The sequence below is a fragment of the Porites lutea genome, chromosome 1 (assembly GCF_958299795.1).
Source record: "Porites lutea chromosome 1, jaPorLute2.1, whole genome shotgun sequence".
Classification (NCBI taxonomy): Eukaryota; Metazoa; Cnidaria; class Anthozoa; order Scleractinia; family Poritidae; genus Porites; species Porites lutea.
The window spans coordinates 19,536,298-19,554,950 of record NC_133201.1 but is presented as its reverse complement, the minus strand read 5'-3'; the positions used below and the strand labels follow the sequence as shown (position 1 = coordinate 19,554,950).

The following is an 18,653-nucleotide window of genomic DNA, read 5'->3' as shown; positions in this document are numbered from 1 at the left end:
CCGGATGTGATGTCATAAATCGGTGGATCATAGGTACACGAAACAAGTACCGGGCGCTATTGGAGTCGTGGGCCCCCCCCTGGTGTTCATTCATAACAGTCGTTCAGAGAACGGTCGAAAAACAACAGCTTCAACGCCGGCTGTGCGTCGGCGGATTTCAGTTGCAAGCTAGTGAATTTCTTTTTAAAATTAGTGTTACCTGTTATTCTAAAGGAATTACAGTCAAATTTTCTCATTTCTACTTTACGTTTATTTCAAAAATTGTCACATAAATAACCCTGATAATTATTTCATTTATTTAGTTTTAGCTTATTTTTTAGAGTCTTTTTAGTTGGTGTTTATAGTTGAAGCTACAGTTTTCCCTCAAAGTTTTTACCCTAATATTAAGAGCAAGTAGACAGATACCATTCAGAATAACAACGAAAAACGTTTTGCAATTTACCTGAAGACGGAGAACGGTTGATTCAGCGGAAGAAAAACTCAAAGGGGCGGGCAGATGGCAGCATACATGAACTAGGACCGATGACTCAACTGAAGGCAAATGGAAAATAATGTTTTTCTCTTTTGATTATGTTATAAAAGAAATGGTAAACGTTGCAGCTGTGCAACCATGGAGTCAAGAAGCTAAAGTCGCACAAGGCGATACTCTTACCCTTCTTTCGTGCTTAGCAACCTCCCGCGTGCATCCATTTAACAAATAGATTCCATATTGCCGTGCGTCTGTTCAGGAATAGATAACAGATGACGTCAAAATGTCGTAAAAACAAAGAAGTGGCACACGAGCCGCAGGCGAGTGTGTCACTGTTGTTTTTACCACATTTTGACGTCCTCTGTGATCTACTACTGAACAGACCCACGGCAACATGGAATCTATTTGTTTTATACAATTATCAGAAAAGAAAAAGACCGATACACATACCTGCCTCGAACCGCTTGACCTTTTGAGGATTTGTGCTAGTTTAGGCATTTTTTAAGTCCCAAACCCAACTTTTCATCTTAGCTTCTTCTTTATCTTACTTGTGTACAGTTTCTTCGAAAAGTTTTTCACCGTCTTTTCTTGCTCAAAGAAGAATAATAGCGAAAACATTTTGCAAAACAGCAAGTCTCTCGTAGCGAAGACAGACGATGCAACTGTTGTGAAGATTTCTTGTAGTTTAGGCATTGTCAAGTAGTCAATAGCTTTTTTGGTCTCCGTTTCTCCATTTTTCTTCTTTGTAAATAGCTCCTGCTAAACTTTTTCCGAAGCTTTCACTTGCCTCAATCCGAAATAATCTCACAAACATTTTCAAAACCGCGTGCCATGTTGAACAAAACAAAGAAAACAAGTTTCCCGTGACGTCATCCATGTATCTGTACTCTAATAGATCATGGGCAACGACCAATCACAGCGCGCGTAGCATTCACATCATTGTATAAAACTCCATAGTTGCTAGCTGCACGTTTACCATTTCTTAATTCTAACGCCACAGTGTAATTGTATTAGCCTGAGATACTCTGCGGGAAATTTGCCAGTTCACTGTGAACGATGCCTAACGTCAAAATCCATTTTATAATTTAATAGTCTATCAACTTAATTATTTGAGGCAGTGAGCATTTTTGTATGTTTTTATAGAAACTATTATAGCTTTTTCTGTGAGGTTAATTTGCATACCAAGATGGCTGGACGCGTTACCACGTTGTCCGTTAATTTTGGCCTCCTGCTCTGCCTGTTTCTTATCTTGAATGGCATAAAACAAAACAAATCATCAACGAAGCCACTAAGCAATAGTAGCAACCTATATTTTGCTTCCCAAGAAGCTTGCAGGATTAAAATTCAATCTTTTCACTCTCTGGCACGGCGTCCAGCAAAACACCAAGCAGTCGGAGCTTTCCAGAAAGGCTTTATTACGTGCAAGCTTATACTTCATGGCTCTCTAGCCTTGGCTCTAATAGCGCTTGCCGGAGATGTTGAACTCAACCCTGGATATAGGAGTTTGGAGGATGTTAGGAGTTCACGAGGATTGAGGCTTGCTCATCTAAATATTCGAAGCTTGAGGAACAAATCAGACTCGCTGCGCCTGGAGGGTTTGGATAACAGAACGATCGATATTCTTACACTCAGTGAGACTTGGCTGGATGACTGCTATGAAGACTCTCATGTTATTATTCCAGGATATAATTGCATTCGCCTGGATAGGTCTGGAGCCAAAGAAGGTTTTGGTGGAGTAGCAATCTATGTAAAGGAAGGCTTGCCGTTTCGTGTTAGGAATGATCTTTACTCAGCCGCAAATGAATGTCTATGGATTGAGCTATCGCGCACTAAATGTCGCCCAGTATTGATTTGTTGTGCATATAGAGCCCCCGGTTTTGACTTTGCGAACTTTATTTCAAACTTGGAGATATCTATGACGAAAGTTAACCTGGAAAAATGTGATTTCGTGCTTCTTGGCGACCTAAATGCAAATATGCTGCCATTTTCAAGAAAGAAAGAAAAACAAGAGCTTAAAAAATTTGCAACTTCACACGATCTTACGCAACTCATTACTGAGGCCACCCGAGTGACGGAAACCTGTCAATCCTTGCTTGACGTGATTTTAGTGAACAATGATCACCGCATCAATGACTCCGGTGTTGTTCCTGTTTCGCTGAGTGATCACTACCTCGTCTATTGTGTTTTAAAAGCAGGTGTAATTAAGGCACCACCGAAGACAATTGAATACCGCTCTTATAAAAACTTTGATGCGAACACCTTCCTAGCGGACTTGAATAACGTCCCATGGCACATCATTGAAAACGAGGAAGACATCGACGACGCCGTGTTTATTTGGAATCACTTGTTTTCTGAAATAGCTGACCTGCATGCGCCCGTGAAAAGGCGAAGAATACGAGGTGTTCCGCTCCCGTGGTTGAATGATACAATCAGTGAGGTGATGAAGGATCGTGATTTTCACCATCGTAAAGCCGTGAAAACCAATTCTGCTTTTCACTGGGCTCGCTATAGAAAGTTAAGAAATAGGGTCAATCGTGAAGTCAAGGCAGCAAAATCCAAGTATTATTGTGACTTGATTTTAGAGGCTAAAGGGGATTCAGGAAAGATCTGGAAGGCGGTGAATGAGGTGTCTTCGCGCAAGACTAAATCCTCGAGCCCACAATGTATCGTAGTTGATGGTGTTGAACACACCACCCCAGCCTCTATTGCATCCGTGCTCAACTGTTATTTCTCATCCATTGGCAGAAGTCTTGCAAATAAAATATCAGCTGCTGCTATGTTCCCAGTCAGATCGGCCACGATGCTACAGTCTTTCTCGCTTGACGAAGTTGATGAGAAAACAGTACTCAAGCATCTGCTTTCTCTAAAGACAAATAAAGCTATTGGCTTGGACAACATCAGTGCGAGACTTTTAAAGTATGGCGCGCGTGCTATTTGTCCCTCGATCACCAAGTTACTGAATCTCTCTATTCGCACTGGCAATTTTCCTGAAATATGGAAATGCTCGAAAGTGGCTGCACTTTTCAAAACTGGAGATAGGAGAGATGCGTCAAATTATCGCCCAATTTCTATTCTGCCAACAATGAGTAAAATTCTGGAAAAAGTCGTCCATTCCCAATTCTATGACTTTCTGAATTCAAATAATCTCCTTTCAAGCAAACAATTTGGCTTCCGTCCCAAACTGTCTACAACATCGGCTCTCACCAGTTTTGCAGATGAGGTCCTATTGCATATGGAGAGTGGAGAACTGTGCGGTGCAGTGTTCCTAGATCTGACCAAGGCATTCGATACCGTTGACCATACGATCTTGCTATCTAAATTGTCGGCTATCAATGTCTCGCCCAGCACTCTACAGTGGTTCAAGTCTTACCTGAATCATCGTAAACAGCGGACTGCCTGTAGCGATGCTGTGTCTGACCCTCTCCCGATGACCTTTGGGGTACCACAGGGGAGCATTCTAGGACCGCTTCTCTTCTTGGTTTATATTAATGACCTTCCGCTGGTTATAAAGAATTGCGAAGTGACTTTGTATGCTGATGACACGGTCCTGTACTACTTTGCTAAAGAGCCACACCTGTTAGAAGAGGCACTAAATGATGATCTCTTGAAAGTTGCCCAGTGGTTACATGGAAATAAGTTAACTTTAAATCTTACTAAGACGAAATCCATGATTATAGGCAGTAATAGGAAACTTGTTGGTATTTCCTCTTTCACGTTATCTATTTTTGACACTGATATAAATTCTGTAAGTAGTTTTAAATATTTGGGAGTTATGTTGTCTTCAACTTTCACATGGTCCGACCATATTGAGTATATTTCATGTAAGGTTAATAAAAACCTTGGTCTTCTACGTAGGATTAAGTATTATTTACCTTATGATGCCCGGTTACTTTTTTATAATAGCTTAGTGCTACCTATTTTTGATTATGCTGATTTAGTCTGGGGTGACAAGGACAATGTCTCACTTATGAAGGAATTGCAAATTCTCCAAAACAAAGCAGCTAAGTTGATATTAGATAGATCACCTCACTCCTCATCCACCGATGCATTGATTGTCTTGAGATGGCTGAATCTTGAAGAACGTAGGAAATGTCATCGATGTATATATGCATACAAGTGTATTAATGGCCAACTTAATCATTCTTTGGACATTGTAAGAAAGAGTGATATACATTCCTACAATACGCGCAATAACGATACTATCAAGCTCCCCAAAATTAAATATAATTGGGGAAAACAACGTTCGCGGTACCACTGTTTCAAAGACTTTAATGAATTAGAGAGAACTGTAAGAAACTCAGCAAGTTTTCCAATTTTTAAGAAGTGTCTTTTTTCTGCTTTTTATAATTGAGTACTTGTAGTGTGTATGTTTTAATTATTTCTGTAACTGGATTTTAGCTTGAATTTTTTTTTTTTTTTTTTTTTTTTTTTTCATATATATCGATTTTAGCTTAACCTTTTTATATTTTAATTGTATTATATAATATACATCTCGTAATTAGGACCTCTATGTAAACCACTCTTGTGATGGAGCATCCTATTAAAAGATTGTTATTATTATTAGAATTTTTTGGGAAAACTTAAGGAACGTGATGGGTAAAGTAATTAAACTAATTACGCTGAACACTTTTCAGGTGGTTATGGTCAGAATCTACGATCCACCTTACTGTACTCTTAAGGTCATATTTTTAAGTTGTAGAAGAAGAAATACTGCTGGTTGCTATAGCTACCAGTTTACTGGCTGGGGGAGTTGGACTTTAAAAAGATAAAAGGAGAGAACAAAGAAAAAACAAAGATAAATACTACAATCAAAGTCCACTGTTGTATAATCCAATTGTGAACAAAGGAAAGAAATAAATAAGTATAACTAGATATGTAATCCCACTTGATAATTCCTTTTTTTTTCCTCTTGAGTTACGCCGGAAGCAGGGATAATGCAAACGCTCGACTTGTACAACTGACACTCCACTCAAAGTAAATTAACTATTCATAGAGGGTATAAGCGTGATCGTCTTCATTCGCATCTTTGAAAATAGAGAATGAAAGGATTCGTTTAGTTGCCGAGGTTGACTGCGAACGTACCCTTGACTGGTCAATGGAGCTGAGTCAATCGAAAGCCGAACATAATAATCGGATTTGTTTGCAGCCTGGGTTTTACAGGAAGATAGGAAGCAAGGCAAAATTCCCAAATTCAGTCTTCGACTACAAGGCTTGTGTACTTATAATAATAAACGATTCTTTAAGTTCTTCTTATCCTTCTTCTTCTTCTTCCTCTAATTCTCTTCTATTCTTTTTCTTCTCTTACTGACAAGGCCCTAAAGTCAAGACAACTGCTCGCTATTCTCATCTCCTTAGCTTTGCCTTTAAACTTTATCATTCGTGTTTAGCTGCAATGGCTTGATCAACCTCTGTCAGCAATAAAGCACATCTGATTCCATTAAGTTTTCTTGCCCAAATAAATCCAACCACTCTATGACTGAAAAGCTTTTCCTTGTGGCATAAATGTGTTTTAGATGGTCCAATGCTTTATTTTGACAGTGGCATCTCTGGCATTTTCATGTTTGCATTGTTGTCAATACCTGGAAACCTTACTATTCCCTGATGATCCTTATGTGAGCATTCCACAAACGTCTGCCTCTACGAATTGGACCTGAAATTCCCATTACGAGCTACGGTGACTTGCACAGTGAACCTCCTCCTAGTTGTCGCAATCAAGATAATTTGTAGTTGCTTCTCTCAATCCCTTTACCTTAAAGCTGCGGTACTGACTCTCTCGCGCTTGACTTGACATGACTACTAGATTTGTCATCCGAACTTTTTTGTTGTCGTCATGTGTCTTTTCTGAAGCAGGTGTGTCAGAAGTAATTAACCCCTAACCGTGGCTAAAAAAAAAAAAAAACAGAACAAAACAAGTTCACAAAAATATTTTTTCTGTCAAATCCGTGAAACTATTGAGTACTCCGGGAAAGGTTTCATTTCAATGGAAATTCCTTAGGATGTTGTCACAGTGTTGAGCGGCTCTTTAGGCCCAGAACAAACTTTCATAATGTTATGAAGCAAACTACAATAGGGCAGGCGTTTAAAAAATGGCGGAATTTTTTTAAATTTATTTTAATCAAAAAATAAATTTAAACTTTGCTAAATGCCGGTGCAGATGAAACGAGAACGCAAAAGAAATGAGACAACCTAAGACTTTTATTCAAATCAGCGTAATATAATTTCCAGTAACTTAACATTCTTATTCATAGGCCACTGAGAACAAGCAATGAACTTTCAATGGCTAAAAAAGATAGGATGAGTCAGGCGCAGGTGGCATGAGTCACGTTACTGCCTAGCGAAATTCGTTCTTCAAATTGTTTGAAATGGTGGCCAGAATCATTATGTGGTTATATAAGACATCTAACATAGACCAAGTACGTACAAGCTACAAATTCTTCCTAAACGAGATTGCCGCCCATCGAGGCCTGACAATTCTAAGCTATTCGCGGCTGTCCTGTTAGTAGGGAAAAGATCTCCTGGCCATGATTCAACACTAAACCCTTGCAGTTTGTAGGTCTGCTAACGGCTAAACCGAGCAGAAAATCATGTACCTGTTGTTCGTTTGAAGAAAGTAGTTTTTCCCCTTTGTTTCTCCTCGTTCTAAACGCTATTCAAAGCAAAGTTAAGTTTCATGTGCTCGTAGCGCCGCGTTCACTTGTGAAACTTATCCCAGAAGTTCCAGTTTGCTCAAAAAGGACCATGTACAACTTTAACTTATCAAGACTTATTTGAAACTTATGAAAATGTATAATTTTATTCTGACTTGACCGTAAGAGCATTGCTTTTGTGCACACTATATTTACTTTAACTCTTTCTTGATTTGAAAATGGCAAATGTTCCTCTCATATAAATACTTTTAGTGCCTGTGATGTTAGTGATGATACAATCAGCAGTTATTGCAACAGTTAAAGACGCTTGCAGTACCAAGAAGGGAAAATTACGCCAGATTCCTTATAATCCATGTGGCTTTATTCCCTGAAACTCGAGCTCAATACGCGCGTATGGTTTCAATTATTTGCAATGTCTCTTCTCAAACCATACAGGAATACACCAGTGTCTCTTTTTGCATTTGATTGCACGGGTACACATAAACTGCAGTCGGCCTAAAATATCTTTACGACACAAGGGGCTACTATTCTTCACTTTAGAGGCACCTCTAAAACTATCTTACGTACCCTTTAACCTTACAACATCCCCGTTGCACATAAAACAATAAGTGGGGACGGAGACAAACCGGAGGAAAGACAGTGATCATTCAGTGATCACATCATTCTTGTCCCAAATCTTCAAGGTTTTTTTTACTGCGTATACCATCAACGAAGTTATTAAGCAAACTGTCGTAAGAGATGGTGAGAAAATGAAGAAACTGATACGGACCTGCTCTCCTTTTTTTAATTTCATTTTTTTTCTTCTTACACACATGCATTACATAAACATAGAAACTTAAACACGGACGAAATACACTTAAAAAGAAACAAAACTAATTAACAAATGGATAGTACGGTCGCTAGACAGGATATGCGTACAATATATTTTAAGTTTTTATTTGGAATCTGTTCATATTGGATTTTTTTTAAAAAAGCAGGAGAAAAAAGGAGAGTTCACTCAGATAAACGCCTTTTGTGAATAATTTGTTTCCTCTTTTCTTCAAAATTTTTCTCCTTTCCTTTAATAATTGAAATTTATTTTTCAGTTTTAATGTTGTCTTTAACTTGATAAACATATTCTAAAATAGATGGTTTTGAACTTTTGTATTTGTAACTAAAGACATAAAACCCAGAGTACACAATGACTAGTTAAAATATCTCTCTCTAAAACGCCAGAGGCTTCCGGTCCAGCAAATCAACTGAAACCAAGAAATCTTTTCAAGCTCTTGTCACGGGGCAACCCCAAAAGAAGTGAATAAGCGTTTCTTGGGTTCCTTGACAAAAGAGAACAGAGATCGGTATCTGCTGCTTGAATCATAAAAATACTCCTTTCTTGAGGGGTTCGTTCCCATTTTTTCTGACGTGTGATCGGTCTTTAAAACTACGGTTATTACTACGATGTTAGAGCTATCGATAAAAAAAGAGCACTCACGTCTAGTCTTCATTTATTCGAAACTTCATAGCCAACAACATCACGACTTAACTGACAGGGTACCAAACTTCGCGACTTAATTGAACAATCAGGGCAATAAAAAATAATACAATCAACTGAAGTGATAGAAATTAGCACAATGATGCCTACCGTACAGGGTATCGAAACTTGATGTCACCCTCATCTGTCAATCCTATTCAGGACTACACTCATCCCGAGGAGCATATTACAACTTGTTATGACAGTAATCCTGGCTTCAAACTATGTTCTAAGAAGTAATACAGGTATCAAAGATCATAAAAATCTCGGCTATGACAAAACGTTTACCACCCTATGTTCCACGGTATAACAACGTTTGTCTTACTTTTATTTAAACATTTCCGCTAAAATTCCAAAAATATTTGGAAAATACACCCATTTTTGTCATGTTTACGTGTCAAGCACCAATAAGTAATAACCTAACCTCCACTTTGAGAAATCGGCTATTTCAATCTGGTTGAGCCAGAGAAATTAAAGACGACTGAAGAAAACATTTAATGGAAAGTAACGGAGAAAGATATATATCAAGATGTGAAACAGCTTTATATTTATGTTAAACGTTGGTCTTGCTAATTATTATACCTGGTATCAATTGGATACAAAGTTTACATTTGTGATTTACCGTGTTTGTGCGTGAATGTTCATGCATAACAGCAACCGGAAATTTTACCGGCAAAGTCTCTGATTTTATTGTGAGTTTATGTACACCCTTCCTAGATCGTAAAATATTACTCCCACGGAGGAAGCTTTTAAGGGAGGTTTGAATTCTTCATATGAGGCTGTTTATGAAGGACAACTATGTGCAGTTTGAGTGATGAATGTTATAAACAACTGAAAAAATGCAAGCTGTGTCCAACAAAAACCAAAAAAACGGATGACAGGGCAGCTTGCAGTTTTAGGAGCAATAGTTGTATTACTGTCTGTTTTCGATTGAAAGCTGGAAAATTATAATTATAATTAACAACTAAAGAAGCCTTCACTGTGCTCTGTTCATGCAGTTTTAAAGCACGCAAGAAGCGGCTAGAGCGCGAAAGAAGTGTAGGGGGAAACACGAGACGTAATCGAGTGTTTCTCCCTTCTTCTTGAGTGCTCTAGACCGCTACATAAGTGCTTTACAACAGAACAGAGCACAGTCATAAGGCTTCTTTATTTGTTTTGCGATAAAAAAAATCCGTTAAATTCCCCACGCATTGCTTTCTAATTTTCAAAACAAACTTTATTTTCAAAGCAAACCAAAGTGGCGTCAGGATGTTCTACACTTTCATAAATCACGCTTTATTAGCCAATCACAATCCTGATTAGGAATAAGATAAAAGATGTCAAAACATCAAAGCTATCACAAAGTAAAACGAGCGAAACGTTCAGTGAATATGAATGCTGAAGAAATGTACTTCTACGTTCAAAAATCAGTTTCTAAAGGTAAAAAGTGCTTTTGCGGCCCATGAAAACCTGGACGTCATTAACATCACATATTTGAAAACAAACTGCTTCAGCTTCGTATCGCCTGAACTGCCCAAAAACCAGGGGCACCCAACGACAATTTTCAGAAAATATCTGTTCCGATGACGATTTGAGATCTAGAATTTTCGGAACATTTGTTGTAAAATTTCTTCCTTGGCTGCCTCTCCTAGGATTTTCGAACATCTAAAAATGGTATAATTGCCCATTTTTAACGGATTTTAAACCTCAAAAGGTCACCTAGAATTTTCGGGAGCGTTTTTCCTGGCTGAAATTTTCGAAAAGTTAAGTGTTGATCCCTATATAATTTTCGTATCACTAGACTTTAAGCTAGAAAATCCAAGCAGATGAAAAATTTTTAGGGGATAAAAGTATGCCGTTTAAAAACTAAAATACGTTTAATAATGCTATGTTTAAGTGGTTTTGAACTATAATTCTCGTTGGGTGCCCCTGAAAAACTGAGCCTGAAAGTAAAATTTTATAAAATTCGCCAACGTCTTCCCAGAAGTGATGGCGCCTGTAGTCTCGCAATCGTGTTTTAAGCTAGTATTATGAATGAGAAAACTAAAAACAATAGACAGAGAAATTATTCTTGAAAATTTTGTTATTCGAAGACTAAGAGGTTAATCGGATAAGCACAATGCAAATTTCAATACAAAATCTATCGCAAATCCGGATGTAGTTTGAAATTTTTCTTTAGCGCCAATGACAAAATTTATAGAACGTTTGTAAAACATTTATACATAGTAAATTCCCTTTTAAAAACGTAACTTTCTTGACCACAGAGTACAATATACCTGAAAATTCTTCGCTGTCTTGGCCTCAAAACAGGACATTTTGCGCTCCGCCGCGAAGAAAACATCGTTGAATTCCTCGAAGGACCATTTTGTAGCTAAAAGCTCTCCTTAGTCCACACCAAAAATAACTGAACATTCGTTTGAACTTTCCCTCAATTTCCATTTGTGTCTTTTAACAGTGTATTTTTAACCCAGAAATGTGGAACTTTGGTCTGAAAACCCACCGCTGCATGGTGTGATTCACAGATGGCGCGACGGCTTTGCAGTCAAGCCAGGTCAAGCGTACCCCCAAGATTCCATTAATGAATTTATTATTAGAAAGCTGAATTCGTTGGTAAATGTGGATTTCAGATTTATCTCTTCATTCTTGCATGCGTAATGAGCCGTGAATTCACACGAAATTACGACATTTCTACCGCCTCAGTGTCTCTGAATTTGATGTAAATGTAATTTAATCCATTCAAAGATTTTCAATCTGACCAAATACAGAGAAGTTCTTGTAAAATATTCACTGCTCATTAGGCATGCAGGAATGCTGATTTGAATTTGACACTAGTTTCTGGAACGACTAAAGGATTCATTTTTCAAATAATCAATTCATTAATAGAATCTTGAGGGGTACGCTTGACCTGCCTTGACTGTAAGGTGATGTTACATGAGACGATTCGCAACAACGATTTTTCGCGCAACACAGCGTTGCAACATTGTTGTAACATTGTTTCGAATAGTTACAATATTATTCCAACAATGCATCACTGTGTTGAGCTAAAAATCGTGGTTGCGAATTGTCCCGTGTAACATCACCTTTAGTTCCGTGCTTTATACTCTCGTGAAGCATGCTTTATCAACCAACCAGAGTGTACGTTACATCTGAACTTTATTCTAACTATCGGGTAATTTTTGTTATCATGGAGGCTTTCTACTAAAAATTCAGATGGGTCTTCGTTGGTGCGGGAACTATTTGGAGAGAGTTCAGCTGAAAGTTCCTTTGTTCCCCCTAAAATGTATAGTCCCCACCTTAAACACTTCCGGAAGGAAAAAAAAAGAAACTTTCACATCCATATTTCATCTCCTCTGTTCTTTTTATTGTATTAATTTCTTTGCAACAACCCCAGTTGCCCGCGAACAGAGAAAGGTATTACTAAATCTTCGGTTATCATAGTGTTCTATATCGCTAAACGGGCCTTCGTTTTCAAAATCAAAAGTTCGGAGGAGCGAATGTGCAAATTTTCTTAGTGAGTAAGAACGAGATGATTATGTGTGGTTTATCTTTAACACGTAATTACTAACGATTTTTTGAGACATGCATTGTTCTAAAAAAAAGAAAACAACAATAACAAATGAACAAACGTTTCACTTGTTTGGTGGAAACGCTATTTCACCTTGTTACTTTATATAAGCATCTCCCGTCACCAAAGAATAATTCATATGTTTTTAATAACAAAATTGAACGGATTAGTTACGATATTTTGTAACAAATGTTCGATTTCCTATTTTTACAGGTACAGAAACATATGAATTTGCAGGGTTTCGGGCCTGTAAGTGTTTGGATAATTACTACCGAACGAATTTGTTTGGGAATTGTACACTATGTGAGAAGAATGGAGGACTAAAATGTCTGCATGACTTTGCGAATCTTACAGCTGGCTTTTGGTGGAAGTGGAAACATCAGACACACTTAGAAGTGTATAGAAACTTCATTAAAAACGTAACCAATTTCTCCTTTACTCCTGAATTACACAAAGCAAATGATTCCGGCATTGAGTACCCGTACACCATACCTCAACCGTACAGATGTCCCATAGCAGAAGCTTGTAAGGGAGGTTTGAATTCTTCATGTGAGGCTGGTTATGAAGGACCGCTATGTGCAGTTTGCAGTGATGGATATCACAAAAAACTGAAGAAATGCAAGTTGTGCCCAACAAAAGGATGGATGATCGGACAGCTTGTAATTATTGGGGCATTAATTATCTTACTGGTTATACTTGTGGTGTGGAGAAGCAACAAAAAGAACAAAAAAGACGCTGGACGATCTTTCCTTGACAAGGTCCTCGGAGAGATTAAAATTGTTGTTGGTTTTTATCAGGTGCTGTTTGGTATCATGGAGGCGTTTTCATACATAAAATGGCCTGGAAGTCTTTCCGTTATTGGGGAATATTCAGATATTATTCAGATGAACATTCTTCAGATAGCTCCCCTCCACTGCATCTTTCCTGACTTGGAATTTGACGCATTCACAAGTTTATTTGCAGTTATGGGATTGAATATTGCAGCAGTCATCGTCGCCCTTGCTAGCCTTGCCCTTGCCACTTGGATATCGACACGACATATGTCGAATGAAGAAGAAAAAATGAAGAAAAAGGAGGGCATTAAAGCGATAGTAAAGAGAAATCTGTTTTTCTTTCTTTTCGTGACCTATCTGAACACTTGCCTAAAAACAGCTCAAGTCTTACCTCTTGCCTGCCATAGACTCTGCGTTGACCCCAAAAAAGATGAAAGCTGCGAGGAGTATTTGAAGGCCGACTACAGCATTAACTGCAAAGGAGAGAGGTATAACCGATTAGTCATCATGGGATACTGTTCCATTGTGTATGTGATTGCTTTGCCTGCTGCTGCTTTTACAGCAATTTGGAAAAGGAAAAGAGCTGAAAAGAAAAATGAATCAAGCGACACAAATGGTTCGGAAGACCAAAGTACCGTGCAAACGGGGCTTCGTTTTTTGCACGAAAACTACAACCCTCAGTGTTGGTATTGGGAGCTGGTGGAAACATTTCGAAAGGTTATTTTAACCTCTGGATTGATCCTTTTGGGTGGGGAAAGCAGAGCTTACATTGGCCTAGCTTTGGTTTTTTCTGGTCTGTATGGTATCTATTTCGCGTGGAAAAGCCCAATAAAAGATCCATTCGAAAACAAGCTTATGCTATCTTCACTTGCCGTTACCTTCGTAAACCTTGCAATAGGAGCCGTGAGTTCAATCCCAAGTGAACGTTTTGAGTCATCAGTCGACCCAATCCTGGATAACCTGCTGTTCAATGGCTTGGTCTTTGTTGCCAATTCCTTGGTTATTGGACTCCTTGTTGGTAAGTTATGAAAATTCATTGTATTTGTCTGTCCCAAAACCCTTATATGTTACAGGCAGGCTCATACCTTAACTTGGTCATCATGATTTATTGTTCAAAGTTCTTGCAATAAAAGTTGTATAGATTACTTCATAGTTAATAATTAAAAAGCGCGCACGATTTTTATTCACAAGTTCATTACAAGTGAATAGATACCGTACAAATTAACCATAACCTTGAAGTAATTTTTTTCATTCTTTTACCATTTTTTATCTTTTTTTCACTTTGATCAAAATCAAATCACCGTGGGAAAGTTTATTAGTATTTCCTTAATCAATATTAAATCATTGTTGTACTTGTTATAAAATAATATAGAAACATGCAGCCATGAAACAAATATTTATCATAGATGAGGCTCCTTCTCGGGAGTCGACATGCATAACAATTCTTGGATCAATTTAGGTTTCCGGGAAACTGCCCACTTAACCCTCCCCTAAGCTAACATTAACACTTACTTCTCACTTTGGGCAAAATGATGGCTTAGGGGAGGGGTAGGTGGGTAGTTCTCCCAGACACCTAAATTGATCCCAATTCTTCGTCATAAGGTATTTTTATCACCTCCTCTTAAAGAGCAAGGAAAGCGTTTGCGTTAGGTTTATTTCCTTTTCTTTTAAGTTTTAGATACATTTGTTTTTTGTTCTAAAGATTTTCGTGTCTGTTCAAGCTCCTGAGCGTCTTTCGCAATGCTGAAACTGGAATTATTCGTCTTTAAATATCGTTCAAAACTGGCCATTAAAGATGACGTAAAGGACTGGCTTCATAGTCATCTCACACATACAGCTCCTTCGGGGCAATTTCTTTCCTTGACTCGTTAATCGTCGTTTAAATCGGTTTTCTTTGTGTGTGTGTGTGTTTTTTTTCTCGTTTTCGTGGCTCTCGATAAATTTCTTGATTGATTCTAATGTCTGTAAACCCGGCAGAACTTTTCAGAACTTCTTCACTTTTGGCAAGTGCACGCACCAAAAAGCAGGAAACGATACAATTTTTGCCACTTAAGTGAAAAAATCCGTTTGAGGCCTGTGATTGGTCATAAGATATATATAGAAAGAACTGATTTTTTGCTAACCCGGTTTTCAAAAATCCAGGTAGTAGATATTTAAATTTAGTATATACTAAAACAGTGGATCGTGTTTTTCGCGCGCTCTGATTGGCTATTCAATCAGTGAATATCCTGCACTAGTCACTGATTCACCTCCAGTTCCTCCGACCGAGAGTCGTCAAACTCGCACAAGTTGCGAGCAAAATGCCTTCCGGGTTTCCTGCCGTGAAACAAAGAAATTTCACAAATAATCAAGCAAGCTGTTCCCGAAATACACAAAGAAGGTGACGAAGTTCGGTTTGGAAGTTTTAACAGGTCATGCTCTGTCTTAGTTCGACTTGAATTTATCGATGAAACCGGTGGAAAAGTTTTTTGTTTACAAATGCGAAGTCTTGCCTGATTACTTCATTTAGTTGACTTGTTAATAAATAAGCTCAAAACTAAATTTAATAATCTTTTTTTACAGAATGATTTTAAATACCAAACGAATACACGACTCCTTTTGAAGAAATTTCCCCGCAAGATCTAAACAAATGCCCTTAAAAGTTTTATTTGTCGGCAAGATAAAGCGACGTCCGCGGCCGTTCGGTCATTGCGCGCCAAATTTGTAATCGTTCGCAACAGTAAATGAGTTAAAAATCATCATTTTTGTGCTCAATTATGTCACTGTTTTAGTATATGCTAAAACAATTATTCACCTCAGTGTCGGTGGCTAGTAAACCGCGTCTCGGTAAATAGTCACCACTTGCTACCGACACTGAGGTGGATAATTGTTATATAATTTTTTTTTACCAGTGAGCAAATTGGATGACCAATCAGATTGTTTTTTGTTTCTGACGAACCAGCTTTGTTTAGAGTAAATCAGTAATTACATAATGAATCTCTATGTTTTTTTAAAAAAAAAACAATGTATTATTACGCTTGACCTGAACAAGAAAAATGCTTAAGAGCACGGTCAGGAAATATCTAGCATTGAGTGGCAAGAGTTGAAAAATCGATTCCTTTATTCTTTTTTCCATATACAGCTTTTAGGTAGATAAGAAACGTGCTGTAAATTGTTTTCACCAATAGCCTTTTATTTGCCACAAAAATTAAAATATCGGTTTTCAAGTCTCAAAATGGCCCATTTTTTTTAAAACTAAAATTCGCTAACATCAACTTTACTCGCGTTCGCAGCCAAAGAGGCATGAACAAATTTGGACACTTCCCATAACAGAACAATTTTTTTTTCACTGTTAGAGTAACTTTCAGGGAAATAGCGAGATTTGTCGAGCTTAAATAATTCAAAAAAAGAGAATAGGTTCTCACGATAGCCAAAGCTTAACCCTCGGACGTACACGTACACGCACACGTACCCCCACTGTGGTAAAAGGGGGAGGGGGTGCCTTGATGGAACCCATCTTCTGAGTTTTTGATATGTCGCAGCATTTCGAAACGAAGCCTTCAATGAAAAGCCTTTGAAGGTGAGGTATATTTTATGAGGTATATTTTATGAGGCCTGTGGCGTCACCAAACGTGGCTGCCATCTCGGCCACCATCTTGGATTTTATCAAGAATTAGAAATCAAGTAAAACCCGCTAGAATTGATAATTTTGTTGTGCTTAACGAGAGCGCCTGTCCGTAAAAGTCAAACATATCGCGGCAAAGGTGGAAAATTCGATTTTTTTCATATTTTAATGTTAGATAGGCTAGGGTATAACTAAAATCACTGTATTGATTTTTCGGTGAAATATCCTTTTATTTCAGAGATAATTGCAAATATCCAAAATCCGTTGAAATCGCCATTTGAGGCGCTCAATTATTACATGGGTTGGAAAGCCTAGAATGCAAAAACCGATTTCACTACCGCCTTTTAAACATCACAGCCTTCTTTTACAACTTCTAAATATCTGTTAAAATGATTTGGGGAGATAGTGCTCTCCTCTTTGTATACAAAATAATTTAATTTCGAAGGCATACAATTTCCTTCAGTAAAAGTAATGGGTGAAAAAACATCATTTTTACCATGTGCGAAACCTTCAAATCGATTAAGCTGCTGGTGGTTCAATGTCAGAAGGATGGTCTACAGATTCCTGTAAAAATTTCTTTGGGCAAAGGATTACTAGCGACGCGAGAGCTTTACAAAATCTGTTAAAAATGCAGATGTTTGACCTTCCGCGGTCAACTTTGAAGTTGCGAGTCGGACATAAAATTTTGTTCCTTCACTTGTCTAAACCCATATTAAGTTAAAATAAGCAGATAGAAAACCGTTTCGAAATGTTTCTACCTCATTATGAGCAGTAAAAGACCGGTCCAAAGATCATTTTAGCACGATTTTCGGTTGTTCGTCGCTTGACCTCTGGTTTGCAACCCCTGCAATATGCACCTCACACCCGACAGACCGAGTGAACTTTCGACGTCTTCAAAGGTCAAATACTAATCTTTGATCAGTTTAGGCGAATTTTATTACGATTGCATCTTCTTCGACGGTTTATAGCCATTTGTTAAACACTGCTTTACACTGCACGAAAATATATATCTGACCGGTGCTACAATTGCACAATAATGTCCGCGACGCTGTTCGTCACTCAATACTGTCACGTGCATTTTAACGGGGGAGGAGTGGTGGTGCTTGAAAGTACATAAATACGCCTAGAAACCCTTTCTAAACGACTAAAGAGTTTAAAAGCCGATTTATCAACTTATACTACGCAATTGCAAGATGGCTTGCTTGCTTCATCTTTGTTAAACTCTAGTTTCTACTTGAACCACTCAGTAGCCTGTGCCAGGCTCTCAGATAGTATAGTCCGGACGTATTACAACGAGCAAAGCGAAAACCCCAGCTCCCGCGCGTTTTTCGCATTTCTTTTTACTGAACGACTTTTCACCACTATCTCGGAGCCTGGAACAGGCTAACCACTCAGGCGCTCTACAATCTAGCGCTGTTAGTTGCGACATAATAAACATCGACCAAAAACTGAACCTGTTCGCACTGCGACAAAAAATAGAGTTTGGCCTTTGCAAACTGATAATTGGAAAATTTTGTAATTACCAAAACTTTAAAGATGTCTACAACTTTCTCCTAGGCGACAAAATCCTCTGTTCCCTTTATTTTGACAGCTATCATTCGTTGGGTCATTTTATTTCGCGAACGTTAACAATTAACGTTACTGGTTACACGAATAATTTCGCGTGTCTCATTTGCGAACAGGGTTTCAAAAATAAAAAAGAAGCAAGAATCATTGTTGCAGGTGCTAATCAAAACGGATATGCTACTATATAGTTACGAAATGTTGTACACGAATTTTGGTTAGCGTAATCAGTTCTTGTTTTGAATAAAAGGGTTATCAAGGTTTTCTGTACAGATGCTTTGAGACATGTGCCTTTTATTCGTTAAAACATTGGTTGTTATAGTCAAGAGTACCGTAGTCCCATTATACACTTTACACAAATGTATAGTGATTGCGTGAATAGCGCGCACTGCAAAAGATCGTGAGGTGACAGCTCATGCAAACCCGAGTTTTGCATGGGCTAATTTAGCAACAGAACAGGAACGTCAGTTGACGGGAAAGCGCGTGGAAAGGACTAAACGCGACTTTCGTTGCCAATTTGCCACTCTGCCATTGGTCAAGCTA

At 38.2% G+C, this 18,653-nt stretch overlaps 1 protein-coding gene across 1 annotated transcript in view; it reads left to right on the top strand.

The window, feature by feature from the left end:
* Window positions 1-1,655: 1,655 nt before the first annotated feature.
* Window positions 1,656-18,653, top strand: part of LOC140925754 (uncharacterized) — a 31,451-nt gene continuing 14,453 nt past the window's right edge. Inside the window, exons 1-2 of the mRNA XM_073375638.1 lie at window positions 1,656-3,369; window positions 12,384-13,961. Coding sequence (XP_073231739.1) covers window positions 1,656-3,369; window positions 12,384-13,961 — 3,292 coding nt within the window. The remainder of the gene's footprint in view (window positions 3,370-12,383; window positions 13,962-18,653) is intronic.